Source organism: Megalobrama amblycephala, linkage group LG2 (assembly GCF_018812025.1).
Source record: "Megalobrama amblycephala isolate DHTTF-2021 linkage group LG2, ASM1881202v1, whole genome shotgun sequence".
NCBI classification, from domain to species: domain Eukaryota; kingdom Metazoa; phylum Chordata; class Actinopteri; order Cypriniformes; family Xenocyprididae; genus Megalobrama; species Megalobrama amblycephala.
In genome coordinates, this window is record NC_063045.1 from 55782887 (window position 1) to 55809513 (window position 26627).

The following is a 26627-nucleotide window of genomic DNA, read 5'->3' on the forward strand; positions in this document are numbered from 1 at the left end:
CTGAGTCCGATGCGTATTAATGAATGCGTTGCGAAAAAAATCGCAAAACAAATCGCAAAACAATACAAAATGAAGTCTTCAAGCAGTGAGCACGATTAGTTGTCTCCTCTCTTCTTAAAAAGAGAAAAAGAAAGAGGAAATATTGGGTCCATTCAATCCCAAGATTGCATAGAGAGAAAGGAGAATTCACCTCATCAAGGAGCTGCGGGATTATCCGAGCGTTTCAAAGTTTACTTCAGGATGTCAGTGGCTCTGTTTGATGCTTTACTACAGGCACAATCTGTCTTTATATTCGGTCTCTTTGTATTCCTCACGTTGTTTGTCATTCAGTGCTGCTGTTTTGTGCTGTAGACGACGTGGATCTAGCCTGGTAATACCAGACTCTGCTACTTCACTTTGCTTCGTAGACAGAGTCTGGAATGGCATAATAGAGAAGTGTTTTCTCTCTCGCTAGGGGACGCTTGTCTGAAGTTTAAAATCATTGGTTACCCGTAAGCCAATCAGATACGTTTAGTTATGACGTATGTTATCCGCCTGTACAGCCGCATCGAAGCACAGACATCATGCATCGAACTCAAATCTATGATTGAACTTCCACTGTAAACCTGTTGTAAACACATGATGATGTGAGCGAAATACCGGAGTGAACATGGCTGTAAACGACTTTTGCAGATTATGCGAAGTTAATGCATCCCATGTCTCGTTTCCCATTTCCGCGGTCGTTTCGGTTTTCGATTTCTCTAACCTACAATGTAAAACTCGGCGCTTAGCATCTACGTCACGACTCTCAGCCCGCCCTCTGTTCGTTGATTGGCCCGGCTGTTTCCAGACCGGTGGCAAACACAAAGCTCTGACGCTGTATCAGACTGAGTACAGAAGCGAAATGAAATTGAGCGGAAGTAGGAAGTCTGACGTAGTCAGGCTAACGTGGATCAACTTGTCAGATGGCATTCTGGATTTTTGCGTTCACGTACGGTGGCTCTGAATTGTCAAAAACGTCTCTCAAAATGCGTGCCACGGATGCGAAAAACGCAGAAAATCGAACCTGATCCGAATATTTTTTTGACGGACGAAAGTTTCGGAAGCAGTGTGCAAACGCAATTGACATAACGTGAGGTCGAATTTATTTTTTAACGTGCGAAAGTTTCGCATGCGAATTTCGGACTCAGTGTGCAGTGACCTTTAGTCTATGGTGTAGACACTGCTAAGTGTATTACTGCCCTCCTCTGGTCAAAGTTTGAACTAAATTGTCATATACAATATGCTAGTGCAAGTATATAACAGTTAGTTCAAACTTTGACCTGTGGAGGGCAATAATACATTTAGCAGTGTCTACACTGCCGGAATTCTAATAGAGAAGAAGAGAGCTAGTTCAAGATGAGCATTTATGGTTAAAACGTATATAATTTTAAGTTTTTTTTTTTAGAAAATGAGTGATGGTTTCTCTAGATAAGACCCTTATTCCTAGTCTAGGATCGTGTAGAACAATTTGAAGCTGCAATTAAACTGTAATTTTTACCATAAAACCGTTTGGAGGCCATTGAAGTACACTATATGGAGAAAAATCCTGGAATGTTTTCATCAAAAATCTTAATTTCTTTTCGACTGAAGAGAGAATGACATGGACATCTTGGATGACATGGGGCTGAGTAAATTATCAGGAAAATTTGATTTGAAAGTGAACTAATCCTTTAAGTCAGTATCCTTGTTAATGAAACTGAGAGTGGGGATGTAATTAGCACGTCTAGGGAAATGCGCACATCAGAACTGGACGTAATTATCAGCGTTTTACACATCTGCTTCCAAACTAGGTCTGTGGAGAGAGCACTAGTGTCGCTGCATCAAACCGTTGCTGCACACATGCGTGGCGCTAAGACACGCCCACTCGCCGGCAAACGCAACGCCGATTGGCTGCTATACATACCAGCGGCCCTTGCTATTTCAGGATTGGCGGATCCGCGCTTTGCCATTACGTTATCCTCTTTTCTACACATACACAAGGATGATAGAAAGAGAAGACGTAATGGAGTGTTCCTGATCGTCCTTGCGATGAAAATCACTTTAGAATTCGACAGTTTTCACGGACGGAAGTTGCAATGAAGGTATGTAAAAAGAAATAAATATCAGATTTTTATTGACATCGACGAGATTTGTCGTCTGCGTGGAAGCAACAAAATAATTAATGTCCGTTTGATATGTCAACAGTCAGACTTCTTAAGAGTTGCATCAGTTGGATGCATCAAATGACTCAATGCGCGTGCTCTTCCTTCTTTTGCATGCTCTTGCATTAAGAGTGTTTGTTTGTTTGTTTGGCTGACAGCTGCATTGTATTTATTATCATTTACCAAGAGATTCGATACTATCGGTATCTGTAGACATCAGGACAGGTGCAGCTTGATTTGCTTGGAACAGAGTGTACAAGCAGCGACCATCATAACCCAGTTTATCGTAGCACTTCTCTAATGAGATTGGAGGATAGTCTCTGCCAGCAGTCACTGGATGAGCTGATATGAATGGACAAGGAGCTCAGACAGTCATAAGGGACAGAAGTGATTTCCCCTTCTAAAACGTCACAGTTAAATTATAACATAGTGATTATGACGTCAGAATAGCGATACAAGTATTGCAGGCATGTATCAATGCATGTAGCAGTGTTTTCCACTGCTGAAACGTCGCGATGTAATTACGTGCTTGTAATTATGACGTCAGAATAGTGATTGAAATTATTGTGACGATTGCTATATTCATATAAAGCGGCATGTAGTTCAGACAGACAGTCATGAGGGACAGAAGTGATTTCTCCTACTAAAAAGATCACAATTTAATTATAGTATAGTGAATATGACGTCAGATTAGTGATTGTGATAACTATCAGGCTAATATCAGTTCAATTCACATAGTTTCTCCTACTAAAAATGGCTCGATTTTAATTATGCATGTAGTGATTATTACCTCAGAATAGTTATGAAAATGAATGTGATGATTGCTAATTTTATGAATGTACCTTGTACATACATTTTAAAAAGTCTGGAAGGAGGGATATAAGTGATTCCCCAGAAGAGAGTCAGAATAGTGATTCTGTTTGTGATATCTAGCTGAACTGTTATAATTTGACCAACAGTCATAGCTAAACTGTCATTTTTAAAATTTTGGCAGAGACATTAGAATTGTGATGAAAATGATTGTGATTCTATTTGTGATGTCTGGTGGAGCAGGTATAATTGGATCATCAGTCCAGACAGTAATGAGTAAAAATGTCAGTTTTGAATTATGATATATGAAAATGTTTGGCCAGGCTGGTATCCGATTGTGATTTTTGTAACTGGAAAATCTGCTCAGACAGAAACGATTCCTCTCATTAAAACTCAAAATTGAAAAATGCCATAGTGGTTATGATGTCAGTAAAATAGACTAAAAATGAGGGAAGGCTGTGATAAAAATGATTGTGCATGTGATTATGATTGTTGTGATTTGACGAGATGTTCAGAATAGAGAGAAGTTGCTCAGTCATGAGGAACAGAAGTGATTCACCATCTAAAATATTACAGTTGAATTATGACATGATACATATAATGTCACTCAATACAATGGATTAAGATTGAGAGATTTGATAAAAAGTTTTGTTACTATATGACTGTGGTGGTATTTTATTTTATAATTACTCTTATAAAGCGGCATGTAGTTCAGACAGTCATGAGGGACAGAAGTGATTTCTCCTACTAAAAAGGTCACAATTTAAATATAGTATAGTGAATATGACGTCAGATTAGTGATACAAATTATAGTGATTGTGATAACTATCAGGCTAATATCAGTGCAATTCACATAGTTTCTCCTACTAAAAATGGCTCGATTTAATTATGCACGTAGTGATTATGACCTCAGAATAGTTATGAAAATGAATGATTCTGGTTGTGATGATTGCTATTTTTATGAATGTACCTTGTACATACATTTTAAAAAGTCTGGAGGGATATAAGTGATTTCCCAGAAGAGAGTCAGAATAGTGATTCTGTTTGTGATATCTAGCTGAACTGTTATAATTTGATCAGCAGTCATAGCTAAACTGTCATTTTTTAATTTTGGCAGAGTGATTATGACATTAGAATTGTGATGAAAATGATTGTGATTCTATTTGTGATGTCTGGTGGAACAGGTATAATTGGATCATCAGTCCAGACAGTAATGAGTAAAAATGTCAGTTTTGAATTATGAGATATGACATCAGAATAGTGATGAAAATGTTTGGCCAGGCTGGTATAAATGGACATAAACATCTCAAATGAATTATCATATAGTGGTTTTGATGTCAGAATAGTGGAATATGTTGAAAAGTGTGAAGATGAAAATGGCTGATTCCGATTGTGATTTTTATAACTGGAAAATCTGCTCAGACAGAGACGATTCCTCTCATTAAAACTCAAAATTGAAAAAATGCCATAGTGGTTATGATGTCAGTAAAGTAGACTAAAAATGAGGGAAGGCTGTGATAAAAATGATTGTGCATGTGATTATGATTGTTGTGATTTGACGAGATGTTAGGAATGGAGAAAAGTTGCTCAGTCACGAGGAACAGAAGTGATTTATAATTGGTCCAGACAGTAATGACTAAAATGTAAGTTTTGAATTATGAGATATGACATGAGAATAGTGATGAAAATGTTTGGCCAGGCTGGTATAAAAGGACATAAACATCTCAAATGAATTATCATATAGTGGTTTTGATGTCAGAATAGTGGAATATGTTGAAAAGTGTGAAGATGAAAATGACTGATTCCGACTGTGATTATTGACTGAGTTTTTACAACTGGAAAATCTGCTCAGACGGAGACGATTCCTCTCATGAGTTATTAAAACTCAAAATTGAAAAATGCCATAGTGATTATGATGTCAGAATAGTAGACAGTAAAAATGAGGGAAGGCTGTGATACAGAAGTGATTCCCTCTCTAAAACATTACAGTTGAATTATGACATGATAAATATGATGTCAGAATAATGGATTATGATGTGATAAAGTTTTGTTACTATATGATTGTGGTGGTATTTTAAATGTTTTTAATAGTGGGAATTTGCTGATATAATGTTACTTGCAGGGGAGAAATGATCGGGTGATTGTGATGAGATTTTTATCAGCGTTCAGCACACAATGACTAAATGCTAAGAGGAGGCGGTTTTTTGACTTGGTGTTGACCTCGCTTCTTCAGGGAGCAGCCATGAAACAAAGCGTGAGTGGGTATAATCAGAGGGTTAATCACACGTTAGATAATTCTGAATAATTCCTCTCATTCATAAGAGCACGACTGTCTGGCCTTTTTTCTCCCTGTGGTTTCTGTAATGACACTGTGTGTAGTGACACGTTTAAAGCACTGAATCTCCCGGGAAGCAAAGGACAAACTGTCTTCTGAAAGAAAGCTTTTTCTGAGGATATCAGAACATTGTTACATTGCTTTTGCTCAATTTGAGTGGGAAATCAGACAGTATCAGGGTTTTTTTTTTTTTTAAATGAATGTGGTAATTATTTCTGGAGGTGTTTAGAACCCTGATATTGTACATATCAGGCATTTATCAGGCCTTATTTGGTATCTGGTCCACACTATAGCTGAAGTCATTATTTTTAGGACCATAGAAAGAGTTAAACAAAAGTCTGGAGAAATTTCAGATGGAGATAATCCACCTTCATCTGTTTCATATTAAAAAGCAGTGGAAATGAAATGGCATATTTCCACCAGAAGATCATTATTGGATATGCCAGTCATTTTGTAATAATGTTGGCAAAAAAAAAAAAAAAAAATCATCTATTGATGATTATGAAGATTTTTCAAAATTTATATTTAATAAAAAAAATGTGTCTTTGTACCGTTGTCTAAATACTGTTACTGACATCTTATTAGATCCCAGCAAGGTGCCTACACTTCTTCGAAAGTGTTAGTTCACCCAAAAATGAGAATTCTGTAATTATTTTCTCACCCTAATACTGAAATTTTTTGAAATCTTCACACAACTCTTTTCCAAGCAAGGAAAGCTTATAGTGAATCAGGGTTATTATTATAGTTAATTAAAATGGAAACTAAAACCATGAAAAAAATGTTACTTGAAATATATAAATGTTGATTAAAATAAAATAAAATAAAATAAAATAAAATATAAAAAACGTACTTATTTCAGCAAGTTGCCAAGGCAACATTTCTCTCTTTTTTTCATGAGAGTTCTTTTTTATTTTGTTTTTATAGTTTTAACAGTGGTACAGGTGTCTCATGCCGGCATATACAATCATCCATCATACAATCTAGGGCTGGGCGATATATCGCATGCAATTGTCACGTGCATTTCGTCAGTAAAGTAAATTACCGCTAAATCGCCATCACCTGCTTTCAAATGGAGAGGCATTTAATAGACAGAACCGTAGATCACTGACAAGCTACGCGATATCGCGTTCATTATCGAAGGCGATTCATCTGCGATATGAATGTGATATTGCGTAGCTTGTCAGTGAACTACGGCTCTGTCTATTAAATGCCTCTCCATTTGAAAGCAGGTGATGGCGATTTAGCGGTAATCAGGGAACCGGCTTTACTGACGAAATGCGCGTGAGAATCGCATGCGATATATCGCCCAGCCCTAAATCTTCCATAAACTGGTAGTTCAAGGATCGAGTGAAGGGTAATAGCACCAAAATAAACAAGAGTCAAGAAACAAAGACATTTTCAGAGAGGGGACCAAATACGCCAGAAATCATTAGACCTCTGGCATAAGTCACAAGTTAGTTTTTCTAAAGGTAGGGAAATAGCAATTTGATTCAACATTTCTCATTTTAATTTAGTTTCACTAAAATTAATAAAATAAAAAAGAATAAATCTAAATAGACATATTAAAAAATAAAATAATGAAAAAAATTAGAAAAACAACAAAAGTACAGAACTTAAACTAAAATGAAAATGGATAATATAAAAATTCAAATATTAAAGTATTATAATATCACAGTGATACTAAAATAAAACTTGAGTTAATATATGCTCTGTTGACCTCCAAAAAGGATAAAAACACCATGACAGAACTATAAAACATTTACTTTTAAACTATATTTAGTGTATTTAGTGTTTATGGCGTGACTCGTTTTTGGATGAACTATTCCTTCAAGAAACATTTCTTAAACCAACAACATGTTCAAAGCTGCTCAGTCCCATATCTGCTGGTGTAATTAGTTATGCACTCTCATGCGATGCTCATTAGTCAGGCTCTGAAGTCATTAAAAGTCATGCATCTCTGTCAGTGGGAGGGATTTCATTTCTCCGTAGCTCTTCCCAAGCTTTACAGAGACTGTCGCTGCAGGTGAGAGGAGAGACGAGGAATTTGCTTTTCCTTTATTCCATTGTGAATCAGAAGTGCTGATTCATTGTTTTTAAGAAACATCAGGCTCAAGTCTTGTCGAGTTGTCTTATTCCCAGTGCTTAATGCAGTTATAAGTCTCTGCATGTATTATATCATGAGCGCTGGAGACATTAGTCTGAATTCAGTTGATGCCGGCATGCACATGGTCTCTCTAGAGTCCAGTATGCTCATCAATTAAAAATAAGCATTTACCATAAGATTCGCTTTCAAATGAGTCCCCGTGCAGCGAATCGTGACTTAAGGGAACTAATGCTCTGTTTTCCTTGAAGGAGACAGAGCTCTCTGAGCGCTCTTGTTCTGACGTGAGAGAATAGGTCATCAGATCTCTAAAAGCAGGAGACTGTATCGCTGAAATCCTCCTGACTGTCAACCTGTCAGAAACTACTAGAACCAATGCTGGGTCAGATGTACAGACAAGATGTGCGCACACACATATGTTATATAAACAAACACTGGAAAGTAGATGTGGGGATTCTACTTGGTCAGTCATTTATGTAACTTCCTCTTTGAAGCCTGTTGGGGAAAGTTACTTTTAAAGGTGCCATCAAACGTTTTTTTACAAGATGTAATATAAGTCTAAGGCATCCCCTGAATGTGTCTGTGAAGTTGCAGCTCAAAATACCCCGTAGATTTTTTTTAATTCATTTTTTTAACTGCCTATTTTGAGGCATAATTAGAAATGCGCCGTTTCAGGCTGTGGCCCCTTTAATTGCTTGCGCTCTCCGCCCCCTCCCGAGCTCTCGACTCTATCACTGCATAAACAAAGTTCACACAGCTAATATAAAAATCCCTCAAAATGGATCTTTACAAAGTGTTCGTCATGCAGCATGTCTAATCGCGTAAGTATGGTATTTATTTGGATGTTTACATTTGATTCTGAATGAGTTTGATAGTGCTCCATGGCTAACGGCTAATGCTACACTGTTGGAGAGATTTATAAAGAATGAAGTTGTGTTTATGCATTATACAGACTGCAAGTGTTTAAAAATGAAAATAGCGACGGCTCTCTTGTCTCCGTGAATAGAGTAAGAAACGATGGTAACTTTAACCACATTTAACAGTACATTAGCAACATGTTAACGAAACATTTAGAAAGACAATTTACAAATATCACTAAAAATATAATGTTATTAATGATCATGTCAGTTATTATTGCTCCATCTGCCATTTTTCGCTGTTGTCCTTGCTTGCTTACCTAGTCTGATGATTCAGCTGTGCACAGATCCAGACGTTAATACTGGCTGCCCTTGTGTAATGCCTTGAACATGGGCTGGCATATGCAAATATTGGGGGCGTACACTCCGACTGTTACGTAACAGTCGGTGTTATGTTGAGATTCGCCTGTTCTTCGGAGGTCTTTTAAACAAATGAGATTTATATAAGAAGGAGGAAACAATGGAGTTTGAGACTCACTGTAAGTCATTTCCATGTACTGAACTCTTGCTATTCAACTATGCCGAGGTAAATTCAATTTTCAATTCGATACAGTAATGTGTTACTCCCTAAAAAAGTAACTAATTGTGTTACTTAGTTACTTTTTACAGTAATGTGTTACTCCCTAAAAAAGTAACTAATTGTGTTACTTAGTTACTTTTTATGGAAAGTCAAGTCAATTCACTTTTATTTATATAACGCTTTCTCTACAATCATGTGAAAAAACGAAACACTCATATTTCGCTCCACTTGTGATGTAGGAAGGGCATCTTATTATAATATTACCGGCCCTTAATCTGCACGTTTTCACCCACGGAGCCGTCATTTTATTTTCGCGAGTGAAAACGGTGTACCAGTTCTAACGCCATGGCAAAAGTTTGAGCAAAGCATGGTAACTGTTTTGTAGTTGGCTGTACAGTCGAGCACTGAACACTATTTAGAGTCTCGTTAAGCATGGATAGTAGGGCTGGGCGATATATCGCATGCGATTCTCACGCGCATTTCGTCAGTAAAGCCGGTTCCCTGATTACCGCTAAATCGCCATCACCTGCTAAATCGCCATCACCTGCTTTTCAAATGGAACTACGGCTCTGTCTATTAAAAGGCGCTCCATTTGAAAGCAGGTGATGGCGATTTAGCGGTAATCAGGGAACCGGCTTTACTGACGAAATGCGCGTGAGAATCGCATGCGATATATCGCCCAGCCCTATCGGATAGCCTGCAAGTTGACTCTGGCAAGCTCAAATGCTAAAAAATAAGCATTTCTGTCCGAGCGATATTTTGGAAAAATTATTAGACCGCAGCATTTTATAGCAATCATAAACATTAGCCTGGTGTGCATGGCTCTGTTTGGCAAACAGGTACGCTATGTATCGTGGGCGTTCGTACGGGTTTTGCACAAAAGATGACGGCACATGCTAGTTGATGAGTTGAATCAGCAACTACATAAATTTAACTTTACTAACTGTTCAGAAACATCCAGTTGCATTCTAAAAGTTGTAACTTCTTCCTGAGTCTCTCCATCAGTGTCCAACTCCGGTTTGAACAATGTGAACACCGTTACTGACAGTCGTCATTTTGCCTGCGTGAGATTCTCCAGCTTTGTTGTTGTTGAGCAACCGAAGCACGAGCTATTAAAGCTCCGCCCTCTTCTGGAAAGCATTTGCATTTAAAGGGATACACACGAAAACTGTGTGTTTTTGCTCACACCCAAATAGGGGCAAATTTGACAAGCTATAATAAATGATCTGTGGGGTATTTTGAGCTGAAACTTCACAGACACATGAGACACCAGAGACTTATAGTACATCTTGTGAAAAGGGGCATAATAGGTCCCCTTTAAATAAGTTCATTTCATTTGATGTCATCGTCCAGCTCAGTTCAGTTCTCATCCAATAGTGTCAGTGCAGTCAAATCAATAATATTGTTGAATATAAATTGATGTTAAGTTATTTAATTTATAAATAAGTTTTTATAAATAATTCATGCATCATATCATAGGTATATTTGTAAGTTATAATACATTATAATAATAATTACATTTTACAGTTAATGGAAATCTAAAATGCATTGCTAAGTTTAAAAATCATACATTACTTCATATTGTGCTATACATACAGGCTTTATAAAAAGTGCTGTTATGTGTAAGTAACAAATGCATGAATACAGAAAAATGCGAACTCTTGCCGTATTCTTCTCTCAGTGGTTTTGTGATGGACGTGGGCACCTCGCTGAGCTCACAGGGTTTTAATTGAAGTGACAGGGGGAAGCTGCGCCACCGGCTCTCTGCCAGACTGAAGCACGAGCAGCGGCTTCATGCCCTGACCTTATGTTACGCAACACGGAGATCACGCTAACTGCCATACTGTTCACATACTGAGTGCACTGCCAGAGGGACTCCCCTCAAACCCAGGGTGCACTTCATGAACAGCTAACATCATTAATAATATGATAAACAACAGGAAGTATTAGTGACCTGCCAGAACAGACTTCAGTATAAAGGATTGTGCTTCTTGAACTGGCTTAGACTTATTATATATATATATATATATATATATATATATATATATATATATATATATATATATTATTTATTTTTTTTATTTTTTTATTTTTTTTGCGTACACTACCATTCAAACATTTGGGTTCAGTCTATTGTGTGTTTTTTATTAATACTTTTATTCAGCAAAGTCTTATTACATTGATCAAAAGTGACAGTACAGACATTTATTTAATGTTACAAAAGACATCTATTTCAAATAAATGCTGTTCTTTTGAACTTTGTTCAAAAGAATCCTGACAAAATGTATCATGGTTTCCACAAAAATCTTAAGCAGCACAAACGTATTCAACATTCAAAATATTTCTGATAATAATAAGAAATATTTCTTGAGCAGCAAATGATTAGAATGATTTCTGAAGGATCATGTGATGCTGAAAATGTAGCTTTGCCATCACAGGAAAAAATTACATTATAAACTAAAACAGTTTTTTTTATTGTAATAATATTTCACAATATTACTGTTTTTAATGTGTTTTTGGTCCAACAAATGCAGTCTTGGTGAGCATAATCTTTCAAAAACATTAAAAAAATCTTACCAACCCCAAACTTTTGAATGGTACTGTATTTATGTATATTGTATTTTTCTAATTTAATGTGTGTTTTTTTTTTTTTCATAACAAATTATATTATCAGCATAACAATTTGAGAGAAGTGTTGAAAAATCAACCAGGCCTTTTGCTTTAATGTCTGTAGCACTCACGTTTTGTTTATATATATTATGTATATTATATAATTATATGTTATGTATATGTTTTGTTTATATATATATATATATATATATATATATATATATATATATATATATATATATATATATTATTATTATATTTATTTTATTATTTTGTGTTCTGTTGTCTTTCTATATAAGAGAAAGCATCACTAATATCTAATTGTAATGTGCTACAGACACAGCAGTGTTGGCCTGCATTATATAAGAGTATAAACAACAAAAGCCATGGGCCAAACGGAGAGCTCCGCCTGGCTTATCCTACTTTGCACTGTGTAAGAGCAACAACAGATTCCAGCCGCTCAGCCAAAACTGATACGTCAAACACAGGACAGCCCATCTCTCTCTGTCTCTCTGCACCATAGGATGCATGTATGCTCATTTCAGCTCATTGATTCTCCTGCTCTTAAACAGAAGATGCATTCTTTCACCCCCACCCCACCTCCGGAGTGTTATTCTGAGACGAGACATCACGCCATGTTGGGTCACAGGCGCTGATGAAAGCTGTGCATTTGAATGCATGAATGTGGGTTCATTGATTAAAGAAACAATGGATGTTGTTGCCTGTACAAGGATTTTATGTTTATTTTGAGTTCTTATGCTTTACTGTCCACTCCCTGGTCAAGCACGAATCTGATTGGCAGACCTTTTTTTAAAGGAGTTTTTATTAAAGGTGCACTATGTAACTTTTTTTGTTCAAGATGAACTAAATTTAAATAATGAGTCAATACACCATCAATCCTTCTTCCAGAACGTCTTTTTTTTCTTACCCTGATTCACTATTATTTTATAAGTGTTAATATTTTAGACCTGTCGGGTTTCAGGATGCTTTTCTCTGGAAATTGCATACTTGCGCCATTCGCCCCTCATATGTCTCCTCATATCCGTAAATAGAGAAAAGTTGCTCCAGCTACTCTGTGTTTAGTGTGGGAGTGGCACAGGTTAGTCTTAAAAACAAGCAAGAAAGGTTGACATGGAGCAGCTTAATCTCAAACCTCCGGGGAATCACCCGATTTAAACAAATGGTGAACAGAGGAGAGTCTGCTGGCAAAAAGAGAATGCGACAGAGCTCGTAATAAAACAAGAATCAACATTGGCTTGGCTTGTCAGAGATGGCGAAAACTGAGGGATTTGAAATGTTGTAAAAGCAACATGGAGATGGTGTTTTTATTACTCAACAACAGTAAGGTATTTTATTGAATAGATAAATTGCCATATGTAGCTCTCTAACAGAGTTCATTGTAAAGCATTATCTATTGTGAAGGGTCATTTCATTTTGGTTGTTGTAGTGCTGTGCTGGAATTCATTTTCGAGGAAGTACCGTGTCTATTAAGTAATGTCTTCAGCTATTCAGCTTGAGATCCTGTCCATCTAAACTGGTTATTGCCTTGCCAAGTAGTGAATGTTTTATGAGCATTAGGATACCCACAGTCATCTTCACAATCACGCAAAGCCGAAGCACAACCAAAACGAAGCATCTTCCACAAAATGCATGCAGTTTGATTTTTTTTTAACTGCTAGAGGGACAAAAGTTGCATAGTGTACCTTTAATCAGTCCATCTGGAGACAGTGTACCAGGTTGATACAGCAAGTGCTTCAGAGAATGAAAGATTCACTGGATTTGCCTTGGATAGCTTGCTGGTTTAAACTGCTCTCTTAGCCTAAGCAGCTGAAAAGTTTCCAAAACCCTCCAGGCTGGGAGACCAACTAAGACCCGGAAACAAGCTTGGGCTAGTGTAAAGTCAGCATGAAATGGAAATACGCCCATTTTCTAAATCCATGTTATTGTGTACAGTTCATCCATGCATATGTTTCTTTTTTTTTTTCTATTTTTCTTTTAAAAATTTATTTTGACCTTGTGATTCTCAATCAAAATATAACTCAAATACCTGTCTGAACACGTAGTGGACTTCTCCAATCGTTATGTTCACTTGAAGGGATAGTTCACCCAAAAATAAAAATTTGATGTTTGTCTGCTTACCCCCAGGGCATCCAAGATGTAGGTGTCTTTGTTTCTTCAGTAGAACACAAATGATGATTTTTAACTGCAACCGCTGCCGTCTGTCAGTGGTATAATGCAAGTCAGCGGGAACTTGGACTATAAGAGTAAATAAAACACGACAGACAAATCCAAATTAAACCCTGCGGCTCGTGACGACACATTGATGTCCTTAGACACGAAACGATCGGTTTGTGTGAGAAACCGAACAGTATTTATATAATTTTTTTACCTCTAATACACCACTATGTCCAACTGCATTCATCACTCGATTCGTTTGGTCTGATCTCACTCTGACAGCGGCAGTGATGTCTCGCTCTCATTGAAGTATATGCGCGAGACATCACTGCCGTTGTTTTGTCTGTCGTGTTTTATTTACTCTTATAGTCCAAGTTCCTGCTGACTTGCATTATTTGACTGACAGACGGCAGCGGTTGCAGTTAAAAATCATCATTTGTGTTCTACTGAAGAAACAAAGACACCTACATCTTGGATGCTCTGGGGGTAAGCAGATAAACATCAAATTTTCATTTTTGGGTGAACTATCCTTTTAAACAGCGCCTCTTTCTTACAATCAAAGTTTGCATTTAGGTCTGTTACACTCTGATGTCAGTACAGAAGAAACAACAATACAGTTTCACTACAGGCAAAAACGCTGTTTTTTTTTTTTTTTTTTGATTTTGAGATTTTGGGCTTTTTAGCTTTTAATAAAGTGTTTTTTCAGACTAGTGGTAAGAAAACATCCAAAATCCACCTTTTAAGCATTTATTTTTTTGACACTTTATCCATTTGTGTCTATAGATTTCAATTACAATACATATTTTTAAAGACTGTTTTCTCAAAATTACCTCCTACACTGAGCCATATATCTCCACTTCAGAAGCACTTACTTACACCAAACTTTACAGTTTTATTCCTATGTATATTCTGAAGGTTTTTACAGAGGGATTTGTTCATATATAATTTGCGAGATTATATACAACGTTTTATTTCAAAGAAAAATTGTGATTTTTTTTTTTTTTTTTTTTTTCTGACTGTTCACAGTATTTTCTGAATTATGGAGGGTTTAAATGAAACAAGAATTCTGAACCTGACTTCATTCAATGTTCAGATTTTGTATTAGAATTTTATGCAAATTAGTGCATTTTTTAAGTAAATAATCCATCATTTGCATATTTAAACATAACATTTTAGAAAACCTGTAAAACAAAAAATGTTTGCTTTTGTCTTATTGTAATCAATCCACTGGGGAACTATGGTGAAAACTATTAGTTATTTTTTTTACCCTAGATTTCTGCAGTGTCTCACCTTTTTTCCAACAGGATTAGTAGCAAGTACATTAGATATCCATAAGAAGAACTCTATATTTCAGAGTTGCATATGTGATTTTTTTTTTTTTTACTTTTGGGCCATGCAGAAATTCTGATAACAGAAAACATTTTACCTAGTTTTTCATTGCTTCTGTACAACCTTTAGTAGGGAGTTGCTTTATTGAAATAAATTATTATTGTGGTACAATCTATTCCAGATAAACAACAAATAAAAATAACTCTGGTTGGTTGCTTTACATTCAATCAGATCATCATTTTCTCTTTCTAAGTAGGCCAGAAAAATCTGCAAAGTGAACCAGACCGTATGTCAGCGTCAACATCTTCTAAATTTACACCTTAAGTAAATGAAAGCTCTTAGAAACCCCAGACCATTAGACCTTTGGAGAGTAAGAATACTCCTGGTAATGTCTACTTTTATGATTATTATGAAAGCATTGTTTGGTTTGCACATGCATTTGGCTGAAACCTGAGAGACATCCATTAATCTCAGCTGTTTAGCTCGTACAGTCATTTTACTCTGCCAACACCGTTTTAACACTCTAAATGCTTGCTACAATTAGCCAGACGTATTCTTGCCCTAACAGCCATTTACACTGTATCATGTTCCTTGAGGATTCACTTAAGGACTGCAAAGTGTTGAGTTGTTTCAGATGATTACTTGCAGAGTTTATGAGTGTTGAGGTTGAGTGGATTTAGTTGTTTATGATGTACAAGTTACATAACGTGAAGATCAGTAAACTACTGATTGTTTTTTTTTTTTTTTTTGTTCTTTTAATGTTTTTGAAAAGATTCTCTTATACTCACCAAGGCTGCATTTATTTGATCAGTAAAAACAGTAATATTGTGAAATATTATTACAATTTAAAATAACTGTTTTTACATTTTAGTATAATTTAAAATGTTATTTATTCCTGTGTTGCAAAGTGGAATTTTGGCACAAAATTCTGCCCTCTGTGGTAAAGTACAGGATCGTTTTTGCCATTGCTTTATCATAACACACTCTGAACATGTCGTTGTTCTCCAGGCGGGGGCCTCCTCCATGTGGGCGTCATGTTGCGGGCTGCTTAATGAGGTGATGGGCACAGGGGCGGTCCGCACCCAGCAGCCAGGCTTTGGAGCCGGAGCCGGGCCGTTCCGCTTCGCCCCAAGTGCTGGTTACTCCACCTACCCACCCAGCAGCACCACCTCAGGAAGCGCAGGCCTGGCATGCAAAGCTTGCGGACTGGCCTTCTCTGTGTTCAGACGAAAGGTAGGATGCCTGGGGTTATGGCCTAATGCACACCTCGTGTAATAATCTAAATTACTGGCTAGTAATGTACAGTAAAATGTAAGCACACTTCATGCACTGCTGTCACTGTAATATTTCACTGTAACAGTAGTCAAATAGCTGGAATTATTTATATGATAAATAATTTGCCAAGATGATATGTTATAATAGGCCTACTATATTACTATTACTGTTATTATTACCAGTAATATATTTCATCTTAATTTACAAGTAAAAATGTCAGCCTTACTAAGCAATGTTGCAATCCTTTGTCCCTTTGCACCAACTGGTGATGATTTCAAGAATGAGTGCCACATGTGGATGCATTGAATTTAACACTGCGGTCTTGCAACAGCGGTACATTCGGCGCTAATAGGCATTTTGGTTGACTACATACTGTATGTATTACTCCTGACGAGAAGTGCAGGAAACATTGATCTGCCATGTCTAAATCTGGCATGCCTCATTTCCTGGCAAAGGACAGAAGTGATGAAAGATCCAAGCATAAACTTTTCCACAAAGCATCAGTGTTTTGAAATCCTATCAGCACTTTCACACCTGTCTGCAGACGCTCAGATGCCCAGACAGTGCGATACATCTGCAGATGCTCACATCAGCACACAGACTTGATGGATAGACCTGACATTAACCCAGAGTGCAATGGTTTGATTGAACAGCTCATTCATCAGCAGGGTGGCATTTGATAAGAACCACTGAGCTTGCCAACAGAGATGCCACAACTGCTTCTGAGAGACAGACAGTGTCTTGAAAAATGATGTTCACACGGCAGTGATGTTGAGATGGTGCTAGTGTCTGTATTCTGTCAGTGTCATTCAAAACAACTAAAGCATGACGTAATTAACTCACTGGTCTAATGCAAACATAATAGTTGGCTTTTTAAAGCTATACTATGTAACGGTTGAAGCATAAAACTACAAGTTAATTGCGGAGAAACATTGTTTTGGTAATTACGTCCCGTTCCTTTATTTACGGATATGATGCACGGAAACGCGCCTAGGCGAATGATGAAACTTATGCGTTTCTCTGGAAATCCATCAGTAAGAGTAAAATCATTCCTTGGAAGGTGCAGCTATATGCACCTGTCACGTGACCCGTCCCGGTTATATGTGACTGCCTGGAGTTCCATAAATCACGTCACTAAGATAGTACAAATAACTGTCTGAATTAATGATTCAGTGATTCACTCATAAATACTTCACTTGTTTCATGCAACACAATTGTTATTTGAAGCACCAAGTTACATTCAAAAGGTGATTTACTCTATTTTGATTGTTACCGTAGACTAGGGCTGAAACGATTAGTCGACATTATCGACAACGTCGACAATAAAAAATTGTCGACAAATATTTTTGTTGTTGAACAGTCTCTTGATCTCATACAACCTATTTGAAGGGCCTGCAATAACGCGGTGTAACCAGTGGGGCGCTGTAGCGCAATACTGTAATGCAGCCCTCCCGGATCCAATCCAATAAAAGAAGTCAGCGCTTTGAAGAGCATAGTGCAAACGAAGTCGAACCCGTGGTGAAATCAAATGTGGGAGATTAACATAGCATAAACATAACAAACATAACGTTTAGCATAACTACAGAATACTGTCATGCAGGGCCACCAACTCTCATTCAAACTCACTGTTCTCACGCCACACGTTCATTTTCTCACACAGTGAAAGATGCATCGCAGAGCAAAGAGGACACAGACAACGCACCGACAGATCAGGTTACTTTAGATATAAAACTAAGTCTAAGCTTTTAAATTCAGTCAATATTACTACGGGATTCAAACAATACTTGTGGTGGTGACGCTGTTTAACGTTGTGTGGCAGATCGCTGTAACACCTCGGTTCAAGCGGCATGTGAACCTATTCCTCTCTATTACAGCGCGAAATAAACATGAATGAACATCAAAAAGTACTTACTGAACTTAATGAAATGAATCCATCTCTATTGTAATCACTTAATCGGAGTTTTAACCGCAGAAAGAAGTCAATAAAACTTGCAAACAAATATATCACACAAAATGTAACATTTACCTCAGGAAAGCCATTCAATGACCATAAACTCGATTTTGTGTGTGTGTGTGTGTGTGTGTATATATATATATATATAAAATGATATATAATATGTGTGTGTGTGTATGTATGTTGTTTCATTTTTCAGAAAAACCCCACATAATTACATTATATTTTTTTTAACCTGAAGGATATTGATCTATTCAGTTGGCTTGAAAATTATTAAAAATACACTTTTAAAAGCTGAAGTGATTTCCTTGTTTTATTTACTAAAGTACAGTATAACTCAATATTTTAACTAATTGCTAAAGTAGAATAATCGAACAAAGCTTACTGATTAACCAGTGCAATAATCGATGATTAGTCGATTAATCGTTCTAATAATCGATAGATTAATCGATTATCAAAATAATCGTTTGTTGCAGCCCTACCGTAGACATCAGTGTTTATATCTGAACTATAAACTTCCCAGTACTTCTGTGATAATTTGAATATTTGAAACTGTTTCGAAACTGAATCCGCCTCTGAAATCACATGATTTTGGCAGTTTGATATGCGTTCCTAATTAGTGATTCGAAGCAAATGATTCACAAATGTTTTCAACCTTCACAAAGCAGTAGGTGCATAGCAATTCACGTATATGCATTATTCTATTTAGTTGTATAAATAGTGCAAGTAGTTCACTCTGAAAATTCCAAAAAGAAAAAGTGCACTTTAAAGTGCACCCGAATGATGCAAATAACTTCATGCACTCAACTGTTGTAGCTTTCCTTATGTAGCAGAGTGCTCACACTTAATAAATTACTTTGCTGCACTATATTCATTCGGTTTCATGGTTCTTTGTCCAGCAAATTGTTTGTATGCATTTCTTTTTAATGGCAATTTTTTTTAAATGTTAGACCTCCGTACCCCTAGACCGCTCCGGGGGGCGTAAAATTTATGGGGGCTCGTCCGGGATCAAAAATACCCGCCCCAAGACATTAACTATTTTATTAAAGATTGTGGACCATTATAAAATTCTAAAAACCTTGTGGTGAGGCAAGCTCTTATGAAAAATATTAAGAGTGCTATATATTTGAAAGGTTGGTTTCGAAAATGGCCATCCCTCTCATGATGGACTCTCTCATTATTCAATTTTGTTCATTTTGAACAAAAAAAAGTTACATAGTGTAGCTTTATTTATTCATCTCTCTCTCTTCGCAGCACGTTTGCTCGGACTGCAAGAAGAGCTTCTGCTCGCTGTGTTCTGTGCTGCAGGAAAACCTGCGGCGCTGCGCCACCTGCCACCTGCTGTGGGGCACGGCCTTCCAGCGACCCAGGTTAATGCGACTCCGCGTTAAAGACCTGCGGCAGTACCTCACGCTGCGAAACATCAACACGGACACATGCAGGGAGAAAGAGGACCTGGTGGACCTGGTGCTCTGCCATCTGGGTGCCGAGCTGGAGATCGGGGAAGATGAGGAGGAGGAGGAGGAAGAAGAAGAGGAGGCGGTAGCAGACACGGACAGTCTACCATCACTTCCGCGCGCTCTCTCCACACTGCCTGCTTCCACAGCACGGTCTTCCTCCCAGCAGTCGGTGCTGTCCGTAGCCGCATCTCAGGGAGAAGCTCTCAGTCGCAGCAATAGCTCAGGGACAACCAATCAGGTGAGGCGCTTTCTTTCAGTCACTGTTTTTGCATGCATTGCATCACCAGAACCTCAGTCGGTGGCTAATATTCTTATATCCTTTTAATTTAGCAGACACTTTTAGGCTATGTTCACATTGTCAGTTTTTTGGATTGACAACTGCATTTACTTATAGCTGTGAGTCCCATTCACACAGCAGCTTACAGTAGCATCTTGAATACTGTCTGTATGAAAATGCAATGGCAGTCAAGCCTGTATTCTCTTATCAGTAACCATAGCGACAGTGACCAAAGTAATATCAAAGATGGCAACATCCATAAAACTGAAAAGTCTTATCACTTTTGACACAACAAGAGTCCAAAGCGCTCGAGTTCATCCATCAAATCTTCATGAACCGACAGCAGCTTTTACATCCGATGGAGAACAGTAACTGGATCTAAAACATTCAGATGACACACAGCTCATATCTCCGTCACTGAAAGTTACCGAAACCACACATGAAAACCCGTAACACAGAGTAGCCATGCATTTGTGCAGCACAGAACGTGACACAACTAGTTGTTGGGTCCGGTTCCGTGCGAGTTTTCCAAGAATGCGGTTATGAGTCTTGAAAATTTACAGGTGTGAGTTTGGTTAGAGAATTCGGTTGTCGCTCCTGTAAATAACTGAACTGTGTGTGAGCGCAAACCGTATTAAAGGATTAGTTCACTTCAGAATTAAAATTTCCTCATAATTTACTCACCCCCATGTCATCCAAGATGTTTATGTTTTTCTTTCTTCAGTCGAAAAGAAATGAAGGTTTTTGATGAAAACATTCCAGGATTTTTTTTTGGACTTCAACAGTTACCAACGGGTTGAAGGTCCAAATTGCAGTTTCAGTGCAGCTTCAAAGGGCTCTACACGATCCCAGACGAAGAATAAGTGTCTTATCTAGTGAAACGATCAGTCATTTTCTAAAAAAAAAATGCATACACTTTTTAACCACAAAATGCTCATTTTGCACTGCACCACGCATGACGTAATCACGTTGTAAAGATAACGTGTGACGTAGGCAAAAATACCGATCCAGTGTCCACAAAGTGAACGTGCAAAGACTAAGTTAAATGGACTTTACAAAAAAAGGTAAAACAACGATGCCGGATGATTTTGAAGTTTGAGGAGAAAATGAGACCTACTGCAGCACTGCAGCACCTTTCCAACGTGATTACGTAATGCGTGGCGCATCGCAGAGCAGTGTATTTGTGGTTAAAATGACCGATCGTTTTGCTAGACAAGACCCTTATTCCTCGTCTGGGATCATGTAGAACCCTTTGAAGCTGCACTGAAACTGAAAATTTGGACCTTCAACCCATTGGTAACTGTTGAAGTCCACTATATGGAGAAAAATCCTGGAATGTTTTCCTCAAAAACCTTAATTTCTTTTCGACTGAAAAAGGAAAGATATAAAAATCTTGGATGACATGGGGGTGAGCAAATCATCATTTTAATTCTGAAGTGAACTAATCCTTTAAGGATTCAAATAGAGGATTGACAAACGTATTCTCTTGCTGTGTGAACATGGATTTATTCAAAGCGATTTAAAAACAAGGAAAATCACAAGCAATTTGTCATGAGAGCAGAACAATATTTGCAGTACAAAATACCAAACAGAAAGAAGAAAGACCTTTTTTTTTTTTTCATTTTACTCATTTTTAACAAACAAGTCCAACATATATGATACATTTTTCTCATTTACTATAAGACGTGGTTCAGCATTTATAATCAATAAGATATTTTCATTAAATTAAATGTATTACTTAATGTGGCAATTTACAACATTTTCAAAATACATTTTAATGCATATACTTATTTACAATATTTATTTTATATTTTTTATAATTATCTTGTTAAATGATATTTATTTATAATATTTGCTTTTAATGGTTTAATGGCCACTAAATAGAGCAATATTTTGAAAACAGATCAGTGTTTACACATTTACAATCTTCAACCTTTAAAATGACTTACCTAAAATTACACATTAAGTAACCAAAAAAACTTTTTTTTTTCCTATGTATTGCTTTAACATTACTGTCAATTATTATCTTTTAAATTTTTGTGTCATTAAGTCTCATTTCAGTTGTTTTTATGTCATTCACAATCACTTTCTGAATACATAAGCAAGGATTTTTTTCTCAATCTGAATTTTTTTTAGACCGATCTATTGACTCCTGTTCTCTGTACAGTTATTAAGCTGCTTACAACCCTCAGTTAGCAGACACTCATCCGTTCTGACGTGCTTTGATGCGACGTGACCGCGTGGATACTTGAAACAGCTGTACCCCACCAGGCTAGCCGTGACGTTTAAGCCTTTCCTTTTTATTTAGATGTGACATGCTGAGCGTGTTACATAATGTTGGAATAGGTTGTCCGATAATTCCTGAATGACTTAGTACACTTACAGTTGAACAGCACAGCCATTAAAGTGCTTTTTAAGAGGAAAATGACTAAGTTTGATAACTACGTAAATTCACCCTGAAGTTTTAAAGAGTGCGTCTGTGTGTTCAGGAAGAGACTGTGATGGTCTAGTGTGACTTTAGAGCCTGAGTTGGCAGACTGACCCATTCATTATTAATACACAGCCAGCCAGCAAAGCTGCACGATGTCTGTATGTGGCCTGTGTGTGAGATCTCGGTCCATGTGCTGAGCCCTCTCATAAAGACACAGTCATTCTTCTGCAAGACAGCAGACAGGATGAACACTGAGCCATTAGCTAATTGTTCTGAATGCGGCAAATAGGAAAAGAGACAGACCAACAAACCATCCAAACGCTGTCTGCACACACAGTCCTTATGTGAATGATACAGGGAAGAAAATATTGCAATCAGTGGGAATGAATGATTGAATCTGTAATGTGTTGATATTTGATGTGCAGTTGCAGAACTGAGGGAAGCTAATTGTGAGAATGTGATGGTAGATTATTTAATTTAAATGCACTTAAACAGAGTAGTTTTTATGGAGATTTAAAGTGAATCTCACCTTTTTAAGTGGGGGAAAAAAAGAATTTTGAAACTTAAAAATACATGAATGCGCAATGTTCTCAAAGACTTCTTTTCATTTTACTCATATTTGGCAAGGTAAATCTTTCCAAAACCAATAGAATAGCTCATTTTTTATGATTTACTTTAGGATGTGTTTTACAATTTATAATCAGTAAAATTAATTAAATTAAATGTAATTCTTAATGAGGAAATTTTAGTACAAAATAATATATATTTATTTATTATTTACAATACTTGAATAATATGGTGATGTATCTGAAGAGTATTTTTGTAATGCATCTAAATTTTTATTATATTATATTATATTATATTATATTATATTATATTATATTATATTATATTATATTATATTATGTCCTTTGAACTTTCTATTCATCAATAAATCCTGGAAAAAAAATATGATGTCTTCCACAAAAATATTAAGCAACACAACTGTTTTGGACATTGATGATAATAATAATAATAATAATAATAATAATAATAATAACAATAACTGTTATTATTAATAATAATGTCTCTTGAACAGCAAATCAGCATATTAGAATGATTTCTGAAGGATCATGTGACACTGAAGACTGGAGTATTAAATTATCCGAATTTTAAAAAATAAATAATCATTTTAAAATGATCAATTCTATATTCAGATAGAAAACAATTATTTTCAATTGTGATATTTCACAACATTACTGCTTTTACTGTATTTTTCTTTTAAATTTTTCACTGACTTTTGACTGTACAAACTTTTGAACGATAGTATATTATATATTATTATATATAATATTTGTTATGTTTATTTTCGCTATGTATAACATGTTTGTGTTTTAAATATGGCTTGAATTTATATTCTAAAACTTAAATTAAAAGATTTAATATATAAGATCAAGTAAGTGGTCAGATATACCAGATTTTACCAATTTATTACATTTATTCATTTAGCATATGATATTATCCATATCCATAGCTTTTCTTTTCTATATAACTACAAACACTAAAGAGGAGAGATGATGGGATCTGAACTCGCAGCACCCGTGTGATCACCACACAGAACACGCATTCTGACTTCAACCAGGTTTAATCTGATCTAAGATCTTGATTTCTGTGTTTTATCTTCAGGACCATGGAGATGCTGCATCAGTTTCCCTCCTCAACCTGGAGCCTCATGACGACATACTGGAGGTGAGACAAACCATCCCTGTGTTCACTTCTGACAAAATCAGCATGCCTTGAGTGATCGTGCCACCTACTGTGAAGACGATTGGGTTACTTTAAAACCCCTCGATTCTCTCAGCATCCATTAACATTAATAATTCAGTGGCATCCAATAACTGCTTAGTGTTTGGCAAATACCTCAGAAGAACATCTACAGAAGTTAAAAATTAGCAGTCTGGTGTAATATCACTATGGGCTACAGTTAAATGCTATAACCCGTCCTTTCACACGTCTCTGTTGACGTCTGTCCCGAGCAGGCGAGCCCAGCGACGCAGAGACGCGCACGTGCCTCCCTCTCGGACCTGTCCCGCGAGGACGACATCGAGAGCCTGACGGTGCGGCAGCTGAAAGAGATTCTCGCCCGCAACTTCGTCAACTATTCAGGCTGCTGTGAGAAATGGGAGCTGGTGGAGCGGGTCCATCGTCTTTACAGAGAGAACGAACTCAACAGAAGATCAAGTAAGGCTCAATGTGACGCATATAAGTTTAGACTCTACCTAAAGTGGTCTACTTATACTGTGGTTGTTTCTGAAACATCTAGGCCCTGTTTACACCCGGTATTAAGCTGTGTTGTGGTCTATCAGATCACAAGTAGACGAGAAAGAAAGGGGAGGGTCTATGGACGGGTAAATGAATGTGTTTTTTCAGATCTTTCGAACTAATGGACAAAATTAGCTCGCACAATTTACATATGAATATGACTGGAGATGATAAAAAACATGCGGAGAGCCTCAGCTTTAATTTCTGCTCTCTTAGCCGCAAGACCACGGCAAACGGCGTGAGTGTGTGTTAGAACTGTTAAATGCTGTTCAAACGCATTCAACCACATGAGTGTTTACACTACGAAAGCAATCCGGTCAAATGCGTTTTGGATTACCTTTGGAAGTGGTTGAAAGTGGACAAGCTCAAAACATTTTAGACCCTGTTTACACCTGTATTTAGCGTTGTCCACGTATGATCCGATCGACCAAAACACATCTTAATACCAGGTCTAAAAAGGGCCTTATATTCACCCAAAATATTCATAGGCTGAAAGGGAATGATAGAGACTTTAGTTGATTCAATACATTATTCAATTTTAATAATTCAATTAAATTCCTGTCTATTGTCATGCATAAAAAATGAAATTTGTTAGAAACGCTTACAGTGCATCCACCCATAACAGCACAACAGCAATAGATATAAGCATGACACAATAAGTATAACACATTACAATACAATACAATAACTTTTGCAACTGAAATGAGGAGTTGCATGTACAAATATTGCACATCATTATCTTGCAGTGGCCCTAATATACAATTAGTGTAATTGAAATATGTCCATTCAAAGTGCAATTGAGTGTTCAGAGTAACAGTATTCATTTCCCGTATGGCTCTGGAGCAGAAACTGTTCTTAAATCTGTTTGTCCGTGATACAGTGGACCTGAAGTGCCTACCGGGGGGCAGCCGGACAAACAGATGATGTCCAGGGTGAAATGGGTCTTTCAGTATGTTAGCTGTTCTACTTAGACAACGAGTGCTGAATAAGGCTTCCAGGGAGGGCAGTGGGCAGCCGATGATCTTCTGGGCTGTACTGATGACCCGCTGGAGGGCTCTCCTGTCTGCTGCTGAGTAGCTGGCATACCACAAAGAGGTGCAGTATATTAGCACACTCTCGTTGGAACAGAATGGAAGGATGCCAGCCGTTTTACTTGCAGTTGATTTTGCTTGGAGATTCTCAGGAAGTGGAGTCTCTGCTCTGCCTTCTTGACTATTGGTGTGGTTTTTATGGAAGCTTGTTTCCACCACTGAATAAAAAGTAAACAAGGTATAATTGTGACTTTTTATCTCAGAATTGCGGTGTTGGGAGTTATATTCAGTCTTTTTTCCTCAGAATTGGACTTTATAACTTGCAATTGCGAGTTTATATCTCTCAATTCTGAGAAAAGAAGTCAGAATATAAACTCGCAATTATGATAAAAACGTCAGAATTGTGAGATAAAGTCGCAATTACCTTTTTTATTTTTTATTTAGAGGTGGAAACAAGCTTCCATAGGTTTTTGGTAGCCCAGCAGAAATCTGCAGAGATATATTTTCCCAGGAAACTGAAAACGGACAATATCCACATAATGCATAAAGGCCCAGGGATTGCACTGCTCTTTCGGAAGTTTATTATGAGTTCTTTTGTTTTTAAAGGTGCCCTAGAATCAAAAATTTAATTTACCTTGGCATAGTTGAATAACAAGAGTTCAGTACATGGAAAAGACATACAGTGAGTCTCAAACACCATTGTTTCCTCCTTCTTATATAAATCTCATTTGTTTAAAAGACCTCAGAAGAACAGGCGAATCTCAACGTAACACCGACTGTTACGTAACAGTCGGGATCATTAATATGTACGCCCCCAATATTTGCATATGCCAGCTCATGTTCAAGGCATTACACAAGGGCAGGCAGTATTAACGTCTGGATCTGTGCACAGCTGAATCATCAGACTAGGTAAGTAAGCAATAGCGAAAAATGGCAGAT

General features: G+C 37.0%; 1 protein-coding gene across 3 annotated transcripts in view; it reads left to right on the plus strand.

Moving 5' to 3' along the window:
- The first annotated feature begins 1837 nt into the window (after nt 1-1837).
- Nucleotides 1838-26627, plus strand: part of rnf34b (ring finger protein 34b) — a 29000-nt gene continuing 4210 nt past the window's right edge. The window contains exons 1-5 of one of the 3 annotated variants that reach the window (XM_048181032.1): nt 1838-2102; nt 15968-16192; nt 19443-19886; nt 24022-24084; nt 24375-24576. In XM_048181032.1, coding sequence (XP_048036989.1) covers nt 2097-2102; nt 15968-16192; nt 19443-19886; nt 24022-24084; nt 24375-24576 — 940 coding nt within the window. In that variant the 5' untranslated portion in view covers nt 1838-2096. The remainder of the gene's footprint in view (nt 2103-15967; nt 16193-19442; nt 19887-24021; nt 24085-24374; nt 24577-26627) is intronic. The other 2 variants (XM_048181034.1, XM_048181033.1) reach the window with 2 other exon arrangements.